The sequence below is a fragment of the Eleutherodactylus coqui genome, chromosome 6, assembly GCF_035609145.1.
Source record: "Eleutherodactylus coqui strain aEleCoq1 chromosome 6, aEleCoq1.hap1, whole genome shotgun sequence".
NCBI classification, from domain to species: Eukaryota; Metazoa; Chordata; class Amphibia; order Anura; family Eleutherodactylidae; genus Eleutherodactylus; species Eleutherodactylus coqui.
The window spans coordinates 92,972,851-92,984,435 of NC_089842.1; the positions used below are offsets into that span (position 1 = coordinate 92,972,851).

At 41.3% G+C, this 11,585-nt stretch overlaps 1 protein-coding gene across 1 annotated transcript; it reads left to right on the forward strand.

The window, feature by feature from the left end:
- Positions 1 to 1,824: 1,824 nt before the first annotated feature.
- APOE (apolipoprotein E) lies at positions 1,825 to 9,139 on the forward strand. Its single transcript, XM_066605679.1, has 4 exons — positions 1,825 to 2,015; positions 2,285 to 2,344; positions 2,548 to 2,698; positions 7,766 to 9,139. Exons 2-4 carry the CDS (start codon positions 2,302 to 2,304, stop codon positions 8,394 to 8,396), a joined length of 825 nt encoding a protein of 274 aa, XP_066461776.1. The 5' UTR covers positions 1,825 to 2,015; positions 2,285 to 2,301; the 3' UTR covers positions 8,397 to 9,139.
- Positions 9,140 to 11,585: the final 2,446 nt, after the last annotated feature.

Consider the following 11,585-nt stretch of genomic DNA (forward strand, 5'->3'; position numbering starts at 1 on the left):
CGGAGCTCACCTCCGTTCTTCTCTGCAGGCTCCGTTCCCAGCAAAAAGCACACCAGCAATTAGAATTAACGGCTGATGAGCGCTCCTCCGCTCTGCCGCTCACCTTCCTCTCACAAGGATCAGACCGGAGCTCCGTGAAGGCGCTGTGCCCCGATACTCCCGCCTCACCGATTTTGCGGGGAAATATCTCCAAATGCTCCTCACACTGCAGGGAAGCTTGTCCTGATGTTGTTGGGCACAAATGTTAGCCCAAAAAGCCTCCAAAGTCGCGTTAAGCTCCTAATGGCTCCGGAGCACAGTCTCCGTGCGACTTCCCGCTCTGCAGGCTTGGCCACGCCCCAATTTATAACAACTTTTGACACTTTTAATAGAGGGTTACATTATTCACAAGGATTCGTGTGTGACTGGGCAGTATGACAAATCTATAGCACAGATAACACTGCTGGCCTAATGAACCCCCAAACACTAATTCAGGGACCATAAAAACTTCACTCCCTTATCAACGACTTCTTACAGATTTTTGTATTTTTGTGCTAGGATTCCCTTAAGGCCCATTTAGACGCAATGATGATCGCTCAAAATTCGCTCAAACGACAGTTTGAGTGACAGTTTTGAGCAATCATTTTGCATAAACTCTTAAGGAGCTACTCAGCTACTTAAGAGTTTATTAGTGTGCAAATGAAGCCTTTTACTGAATGCAGATAACAGCTAGAGGTCTGTTATCTGCATTCAGATGCTTTGTTCTCGAGTGGGACTGCAGCTGAAAGAATACTATCAGTGCTATCCCGCGGATAACTCAGCATGCGGTCTTGATAAGACACATTGCTGACTTCAAGCTGGCTTGAAGTCAGTGATGAACGAGTAGCGCACGAAAAGTGCATCAGGGGCATACATTTAGACGCAGAGATTATCGCTCAAAACATGGCTTTTGAGTGATATCCGTTGTGTCTAAATGGGCCTTACCTCAGGGACCATTAAACCTTCATTCCCTTATCAGTGACTTCTAAGTAGCCACATGGTCTGCTTTGATGGTCCGTATGCTTTTGCCATGGGTCATGTTTGACTTTCATGCTTCACCCCCCCCCCCCCCCTTCCTAAATAAGTGGCATTAGCTGCTGCTCCTTTTTCCACTTTCTCATGGGAGCATCAGTGGGGACATATAAAATTCATCTACTTACATGTCTGTAATTGAAATGTTGCCACTGAATACTAAATACCAGTCTAGTCAAATTCCAAGTATTATTATTTGCAGATTACAGATTACATGTCTGATCTGAAGATTATCCCCGGACCTAGGTCTCCCGCTCTATTGCAATTTTCTGCATTACTTTAGGATATACACAGTTTTGCAGTCTCTGTGCATTTTAGGTTAGACAGTGATGCATCCTGGTATGGAAGAGAAGTTTTGTCTTCTCTTTGGTAAATACATTACTGTATGAGTAAGTGTCTCCTTAGAAACTTCTCTCAGTGTGTTTGGTTTTGTGCTTGGACTATTTGACAGGGGATGAATTCTGCGAAACGTTAGTAGAGAAAATGAGTTCACAACTCAAAGATCAATAAACTGTTGCTTGAGGTCATCTCCAACCTCTCAAATTCTTTAAGGCTTTCTCCTCAATAAATGTTTGAACTTCTTTAAAACATTACTGACAAGTCAAGTCGAATTAAAGAAAAAGAAAGAAAGAAAGATAGTTAGATTGACTTCTCAAACAGGTGGTCTTTTAATTTTCATTGTATATACATATAAGTAAACCAAACCATCTAATCATGACTGGTGCTGGGATAACGTCTTACTAAGACTTCATGTATTCTTCACTTCCTATTCTGTCACTTTCCAGCTATCTTAGAGTTAACCCTGTACAGAGACTGGATTGCTCATTAGACTTCGCCCCCTCCAACCTAATGCTGATCATGTGTTTGCCTCCAGCATCAAGGTGCAAGAGTGCAACCCTTACAACTCACAGCGGATAGCTTATATAAACGGAGACAGAAGAAGGATAGCAGTTGCTGCCGAGAAGGTGAGGAAGATGGCTGATAGTGATAGTGTGGGACTAAGGACTGGAAGAATAGTGAGACTTGTATAGTCGAGAATTAGTAGACCAAGATGAATATGGTTACATTGTGAGGAGGGACTTTTCTTGAACTTGGGATTGGAGCTATTAGTTGGCAAGAGTCTTGGCACTGTTTATTAGAACTGAGTTATTGGTGCTCTAGGGTAGTAGAAGCTTCTTAAAGGATTGGTGTTCCAGTTCTATCATCATACATTTAATATGCATTTTCTCTGTAGGATCTTAAAGGAGAATCATGAAGTGGACTGTTCTGCTGTTGGCCATCGGGCTCCTCGCAGGTACTTTATTTAATGGTTGTCCATAAGGAAATGTGTGAGTAGACAATAACAGTGGGCCTATGTGGTATGGGGTAAATTGGTGGTAGTACTCAATAAATACACTGTTAGTACCAATGAGACTACTATTGAAGCCATACCATTAATCCAACATGTTATCATCCTACTCTTGACTTGTATACCACTTACTGATCTTATTTCCACAGGAGCCGAGGCCCGATCACTTTTCAGAGATGCACCCGAGACAAAATGGGAGACTGCTTTGGACAGCTTTTGGCAGACACTGAACAAAGCGGGGGAAGCCGCAGATGAAGCAACTCAAAGGATGAGAGATTCTCAGATTGGCAAGGAATTGGAGTAAGTAGAATGACAAGAAAAGGCAACGTCATAGTGGTGATAACTTTCAGTGTGTTGGTGGTTTGGGTGTAGGGCCAGGTCAGTGGCTTATGAAGACCCAGTAACCTAATACCCTAGGTGTGGTCAAGACTGAATGCATCACCCCAGTAATATGCTCAGCCATTTACACCATTATAGCTACTATGAAGTAACACAATGACTATTTTGTATAACTATCTAGCTTTGTAGGGCAATATTACCTATATTTTGAAAACAGGTACAATACACTATAAATAAGTTATTAGTCTACCACTTTTGGGGATGCTTAAACCCAAATTCATTTCCAAAATGTAAAAGCAGAAATAAACAATAAAACATTTAATTTGAATTTTTTTCAATTTTTTTCCTTAAAATTAAAAACAAAAATGTAATTTAGTTGTACTCTCTATCAAGTAGGGCTGATAATCTTAATGATGTGTGTGCACGCAATACATAAAATACAACTAGGGCTGTGTTCACACCGCATGTATATTCGAAGAGTGCTGATGAGCACATGACCCAGCCGTGTGCAACTTTATGACAGTACATATGTGGAGAAAGTCTAGTTCCAGTATGTCAAGAATCACACGGAGAAGCTTTATTATACAAGAGGGCAGGAATAATAACCATACATAAGTCTAGAAATAGATTGTATTCCTGTTGTCTCGTGTAATAAATCTTCTCCATGTGTTTCTTGATGTGTTGAAATTTTTCTACATATGTACATTTACAAAAGGCAACCTGTTTCTGTGCACCAGGATCATATTGCAGTGTCTATGTAGGGGAGCTGACTATTTTACCCCCAGAAGCAGCGCTAATCTTATACATAGACTGTATTGGGTATTGCCGCTCAGTCCTATCCAAGTGAATTGGATGAACTGCAGACACCATCCATGAACAAAAGTGATGCGTGTAGGAAAAAAAGCTGACTCTTGCTTCTAATCCTAGTTTCTAATCCCTTTCTAATTGATGTTTTTTTTTTCCATTGAATAGTCTACTCACCATAGCTTCTACTATTAGGCTGGGTTCACAGAGGGCAGAATTTCCGCACAGCTATTCTGCCCGCGGCTTCTAATTTCCAGGATTAGCCAGCAAAGTGGATGGGATTTAGCAAAAATTTAGTCCACACTCTGCGGCCAATTTGTTGCCGCTAAGCTGCGTGGAAACGGACATGCGGCGCGGAATTCAAAACCGTGGCATATCAATTCTTTTCCCTTTTCTACGACGGCCTCTCCCTATGGCGAGAGATGGCCACAGCAGAATGCCTACAGCGAAGCTGCTCCAACACCCACAGCGAAAGGCAGCGTGTTTTGAAGCTGCGCTTATCCCGTAGAAATCTCACGGTTTTTCAGTCTGGTCATTCCGCGAGATTTCCGAGGGATTTCGGTCCCGTGTGACCCCAGCCTTAGGCTACATGGCAGTTTTGTGCATAAAACAAGTTATGCAGCCAAGGATCGCATTACTGCATTCATTGCAAGGAATGAACGTGAATGTATTCGCATCCCGGCGCTGTAGACTGGCAGCACTGTCACTCTCCTCCCAGCTCTGTTCCCACGCTCGCACCTCTGCTCACCACTGTCATCCTCAAGCCTCCTGGGGGCGTCACCAGCTTGTCAAGCAGCCTAAATCTTGTCTGCATCCCTACTTCTGGTGGTGACAAGATACAATAGTACCAAGTTACAAACATAATACTTTCTTCTGTGCCCTACATTGGTCCCCAGCGCTGTTATTGCTTTTCTGCCTTTGCTGCTTGTTTCCCTGGAAGAACGCTGTGTATGAATAAGCTATTCTGTGCTGCAGACGGATTTTCCTTTTACAGCACCCACTCCCCGCCAGACCAGGTGTACTGTCAGGGTCTCAGTGCATCAAATGTACAGTACTATATGTCACCACCCAATGCAAAGAAACCCCAGTGCAGCAGCTCCAGTGGTTGCTGTGAGGGGAAAAGCTGTCTGCAGCATAGAACAGCTTCTCCTTATACAGCGTGCTGCCAGAGAAAAGAGCAGCAGATGCAACTGGGACAGATGTGGCCACTGAGGAAAGTATTATGTTTATAGGACACAAAATATTTAAAGCAGCCTTTATTAATAAATGGGAACAGCTGTGTTTGCAGCTGCACTATGGAGAACAGTGCAGGCACAGCTAGAGCGTCCTCTTTTGCTATAGGTGAATACAGATTTCACTAGCAACGACTTCTAGCTGCATACCTGAATAAGCGGTTTTGAAGAAAAGATGTACAGAACAGGCTGGTGAAACATTCCAAAAATGCTTAAAATCACCTATTCTGTGTGAAATTAAATGACAGTTACACTTTAAATGTTGTAGAATAGTTCTGCGATTTTCAAATATATTTAGCGTTTCAGTTTCTTATTTTGATATCTCTGCTTGCTGTCAGTGAATAAAAAGCTTGTTTATACCTAGAAGTTCTAAAACATGCTGATCATGTCCTTTTGAACAGCTTGCTACAAGAGAGACCTCTGATACACTGTAACAAGCCCTGCAGCTGTGTTAGATATTAACTAGTTTTCAGCCCCTGGTGGATAAAAACAATGAATGTTTCTATTCATGAACAGCAAGAAGAGTTTTTGAAAATGGTGAGGAATTCAAAGTATATTAGAAAGTTTCAGAATATTTTATTATGTAGTTATTGAGCAAGACAATCCTCTGTGAATAAAGTAAGGCCACTTTCACACTTGGGCTTAAATTTGCCGTTGCTCAGCTCCGTCATAGAGGCAGGAAAACGGAAGCCCTGCCTAAACAGGAATCAGACAGTGATGTGTGGACCCTATGGACTATAACGGTTCATCCAGGTTTCATTATACTTCTGCGCAGGAGGCCCAATATAGAGCCTGTGGTGCAGATGTGAATGTGGCCTTAGGTGTGTATGGGTTTTCAGCCTCTGGATGAAAACAAGAATATTTCCATTTGCTGACAGCAAGCACAGGTATTGAAAATGGAAAGAAACTTGTACACAAATTATATTAAAAGTTGATTACACTTTCCTTATGCAACAATTAAACTTTATTAATAAAACTATCTTTTAATTTAAGTCCACCATTCTGTGCGATAAAATGTTTTCTACATTTTTATAGCGCTCAGAGCTCAATTCCTTTTAATACAGAGATCAAAATCGCATGTATATACATAAGTTATATGGTATAATTCGGTCTGCCTGTACAATTTTTGTTTGCATAAAATAAGTAAATTGCACATATAAGAGTATTCTACGTGATTTCTCTCCTATACAAGCAGAACATGTTCAAAACGTTGCATGGTTGGGGCCAAACCAATATTTTATGAGAAAACCCTCTAATACTACTGCATCTTGGCAATAGTGTCAGACAGGGGAGCCTTATGCCCAGCATCGGAGCTGATCCTGGGGGCCTGACATCTATATATATGGACCATGTGTGCAGCCACTTCTAATTACACTTTAGGGCGGTTTCAGAGGACTGTACGCGCAACTACGCTCACCGGTATGGAGCATAGTTGCGCCTGAATGAGGTTTTTTATTTTCTCTCATTAACAGTTCAAACTCCATGCCAGAGCGCAGGTAAAAAAATAGCGGGAGGATAGCAGCTGCCGAATGTTCCCTGTACCATGTATTCACTGCAAGCTGGGAAGATAGGTGCTGTCCTAGCTTTTCTCAGCGGTAGAATTCACTGCTGAAAAATCCCAGCAGTGAAAACGAAACCACTGAAATTCTATTGGAATCGGCGGTTTCATTTTGTTGCGTTTTACGGGAGTGATTATTATGCCCGCATAAGGGGAGAAAAAACGCTATGGTGCAGTGTTTGAACAGCTGGTGGGGGGGGGGGGGGGGGGGGAAACTCGTTCAGGCGCAACTACGCTCCATATTGTCCAAAACAGACATCAAAGGGGTTTCATTCTTTTTCGTTCGGGAGTTCCGTGGCAGAGCTGTTTTCTTCTGCTGTGACGGAACCCCTGAGCGGAATCATACAGTGTGTTAAAAAATGCTGTGTGAACGCTCCCTTACTGATCCTATTGTAGTATGCACATGAGTCAGATTACTAATAAATATGTTATTTGGGAATGAACACATAAGAATTGTTCCTCGCAGCAAGAGAATAGCTCCAAATCAGCTTCAGAGATCGTCTACTGATGGACATTTGGACTCAGTTTTGTGTCAGAGCCTGGGACCACAAGAGACCCTCTATTACTCTGGTGGGACATGCCAACCATAGCTGTAAGAGGTGGTGGAGGGCCCCTGTGTAACATAAGGGACAGCGCAATAACTGGGTACTGAAGAGATGCAATGAGGTAGAAAAACACACAACTACCTATTAAATTCATTCAAAACCCAAACAAATACAGAACTGCAGCGATGGCCAATATCTCACTGTCCCTGCATTTGCTTGCAGGCCTTTTTGGTCTATGTTTAATGGTGTCCCTCTTTCAATTTTGCAAGTTCAATTTACCCCGTTTCCCCGAAAATAAGGCCTACCCTGATATTTCGGGATTTTCAGAGAGGCTTGAAATATAAGCCCTACCCCAAATATAAGCCCTAGCTGCATTACATTAAAAAAAAGGAATTCATTACCTAGCAGGTTCGGTCTAGATCCCTCCCGCTGCTTTCCGGAGCTGCTCAGCCAATCAATGCAGCCCTCGATGAACCAATCACAGCCATCGCATTGGTTCATCAAGCGTTGCATTGATTATTTTTCGAGCGCTGATCAGCCAGTCACAGCCATCACTTCCTGGAGGTGGGATTTATGAATTCCGTAACCAGGAAGTGATCTTCTGTTGGTGTCAGAGGACTGCAAGAAGCATGTCAGAGCTCCGGAGAGCAGCGGTAGGGACCTGGACCGATCCTGCTATTTAAGTATAAGACATCCCCCGCAAATAAGACCTAGTGCCTCTTTTAGGGGAAAAATTAATATAAGACTAGACTAGAATATAAGATTAGAATATCTGTTTGACATTTGTTGACCTTCCTTCCATTTATACAACTAGCACTAGCTTACTTCTGGTCGTACTTAGTTCTACCATTGTAGATTTAACTAATACTTCTTTGTTTGTTTTTTTTAGTTCACTCATCAAAGAAACTATGGAAGAAGTAAGCATATATGCAAGTGGTTTGAAAATGAAGGTTGACCCCATGACCCAGGATGCTCAGAAACATTTCAGCGAAGAGGTCTCTGCTCTGGCTGATAAACTCAAAAATGACATGGAAGACACAAAGTCTCGAGTCATCCTGTACACAGGCGACCTGCGATCCATGGTTGATCAGAACTTTGATGGTGTTCAAACCAAAGTCAGTATGTACATGAAGAAGTTAAAGAAACGTCTTACAAGGGATAGCGAAGATCTTAAGCAAAAGCTCAACCAATACAGGGAAGACTTCAGCAAAAACACTCAGGAAAAGGTAGAAAGCGTTCGTCAAAGTATTGAACCCTTTGTGTCCAACCTGAAGAAAAAGGGAGAAGAACGTCTTCAGTCTCTGAAAGATACCGTGGATGAACAAGGGAAACAACTCAGGGATAGATTTGCCTCGGTGGCAAAAGATGTACAGGAAAAAGTCCAGAAAATGACCTTTGATGTGAAGAGCGGTGTAGAAAAGCTGTCAGACCAGATGAGAGAGTGGTTGAACCCTTCCATAGACAATCTCCGCAGCCAGTTTCAAAATCTGGCCAAGAGTCTGCAGAACAAGGAGCAGTAATACGTTGACCAACATTCCTGAACATGAACCGCCACACTCATAGCTTCCCAAATGTAAGAGTTCTGCAAACAGCTGCTAATCCTGGACCAAGAGTTTGTGGCCTGCATTAAAGTGTAGATTTAAGGGCCAACATTTACCATTAATCCCATCACCTTTTGATATCATCATCAAAGATGCCATCTAAGCATAATAATTACATTTCCAATCATTTTCACGTTGGGCCAGAAGTGGAGACCGTTGTACTTTACCACCAGGATCTGAAGATATTTGATGGAGATATTAGGAGGGATCTTCAATCCAAGCATTTCAGTTATACTGTACACAACTACAATTCTGAGAAACCAGGAGAACACTGCTCATCAAAATCCAGTCATCATGCCTTAGGGAACATCTGCAACTCTATTTGAGAGAGTTCTGCAAACAAATGGAGGCCAAATAAATTGTACTAATGATAGTACTCCATCCTTGTGAGTCTACTGTCGTATCGTGCACAAAGCTCATTCCAAGTACTGTAATCTCAATATCTCTGGCCATGCACAGGACTACACCATATCCAAAGAGTATTTCTAATGTTCGTCCTGTATTACCTTTGTCTCTTCATATTGTCTTATCTGTTTTTGTAATATCTTATGTCTCCTCCTTACCTGTTTTTACAGGAGGCCACGTGTAACCTGCCAGTCAGCTGCACTATATATGTATATAATTTGTCAATTGTGATCAATGTTTTTTAAATAAAAGTAATGGCTGAGATATTTTGCGTGTGGAGAGGACTCCCTTTCTTGTAATAGCTTCACCAGGAAGGCACTCCATGAATAACTTGTTTCTTTGTTTTAAAAGAGTTTTCCAGGATATAACACTGATAGCCTACCCTTGAGATTGGACTTCAATGTCTTAAGGCTCATTTACACGCAATGATTATCACTCAAAATTTGGTCAAATGGCCGCAGATGAGCGATAATTGTTGCGTGTAAACGTGGCCATCGTTTACTTTTCGACTGAACAATGATTTTAAGGTGAGCTTAAATCCATTATTCAGCCAGAGAGATATGACAGGGACCGCACGCTGTGTTCTCCACAGAAGTCGGAGAATACATTGTATTCTGCCGACAGCCCGTACAAGAGCCATGGAGCTGTGTGCAGAGCTCAGACCACATGATGGGCTCGGCAAACAGCTCCTGGAGGCCCTTTTACACGCAAATGAAGCTAATAAAGTGTTAATGGACATTAGTGTCCTTAAAACACTTTATGCAAAATGATCACTAAAACTGTTATCGTTTGAAAGATTGTCTCTGCGTGTAAATGGGTTATTATTCATGTGGGTCTCTGTAGTGCTTGTTAAGGTGCCGCAGCCCCTTCACTGTAGTGTCCTGACACAGTAATATCCATATGAGTGGGGCTGTGCCTGGCCCTGCAACTACACTCAGTTGCAGAACTAGTCATAACTACTTTCAAATGGATGTCACAGTGTGGGGTATTGCAGTGAAGAGGCTAACGAACTCCAGCAAGTGCCTCTGCCCCTTCGTTCTACCAAATAGTTGAGGGCTTGGATATAGGCCATCAATATTATATCCTGAAATACCTCTTAAATGTTGCACCATACAAAAGTAAAGTCAGAGCACTTCTGTGGTGAACACATGAAGGTCTGGCAGATGAAGGATGGAAAAGACTGTCCGTTAAAATATGCTCCAAAGGTAACAACAAGAAAATATCACTTAACAGGGATCTCCTCTCACCTTGTCCTGAACATTAGGACAAGTGGAGAGATTCTTAAAGACAACTGTAAACAACATACGATATAAACACAGTAATACATAAATGATCTACACTGTTATCACCAATGGCCTAAGGAGGTGATACAAGACACAGGGATTCTCTGTTTGGGGATCTCTGAATATCTCTGGCATTTTCACTCTCTCAGGTCTTACACTAGGCATATCATAGTGGGGCAGAGTTACTATTGAGAATTCAATAGTTTTCTGGTGCAAATTGCATAAAAAAACTGTCTAACATACTTTGCACTGCATTTATTTAGACACTTTCAGAGACTTTTTCCTACACTTCCAAAAGAAAGGGACATGGCTTCAAGGAAAAGGAGTTTGGCCAAAATGTGCCAAATTGTGCCAAAATTTTGGCACAATTTTTGTTGTGAACGAGAAGAGTTTAGTACGGTGTTAGCCAGTAGAGCAAAATATAATTGTTCTCACTAAGAGAAACCAAGTAATCTTGTAGATATGATACCTTTAATTGTTAACAAAAGTACATGATGTTATAGCGAGCTTTCAGATCCTCTCAGAATCCTTCTTCAGGCATAATAAAACAGATTTGGATGGGGCACATATACACATGATCACATGGGAGGGTACAGGCATGGTGAACTTAATTTGCCCTAAATAAATACCAGAGACAGGATAAGAGGGCACAGACATGTGATTAATAGCACTTAGATAAATACCAGGGAGGGAGGGATTAGCAAAACAGTAAATAATTAGTTGAGTGACAAGTAATGTGAACATTTATAATCTCTACATTGCTGTTAGGAGGTCAACACTAGGCTAACCTGTCATCTCCACTGTGGGTTTCTCGTTTTTCACAATCTCCACTTGTGTAAAAATACCGTTTCTGATAGTATCAAAGATGGTTATAAACTTATGTTCCCAAATTCTTCTGTGACTTTGGGACTTAAAATTTCCTTTAACCCGTTAGTGACCAAGCTTTTTTGCTTTTTTCCATTATCGTTTTTTCTTCCCCTCTTTAAAAAAATCGTAACTCCTTTATTTATCCATCGACGTAGCTGTATTAGGGCTTGTTTTTATGCATCACGAGTTGTATTTTTCAATGGTGCTATTTAATGTACCATATAATGTACTAAAAAACGTTAAAAAAACGAAAGAAATGGAAAAAAAACCACATCTTTTGGTGCGTATTGTTTCTACGGCGCACAAACTGCAACAAAAATGACATGATAACTTTATTCTATTGGTCAGTACAATTACTACGATACCAAAGTTATGTAGTTTTTTTTGCTGTACTACTTATATATTTTTTTTAAGATATTTAATTTTTTAAAATTATTTTCTGTTTCCATCTTCTGCACACAATAACGTTTTTATTTTTCTGTCGACATAGTTGTACAAGGGCTCATTTTGTGCGATACGTCCTGTCGTTTCTGTTGGTACCATTTTTGAAGAC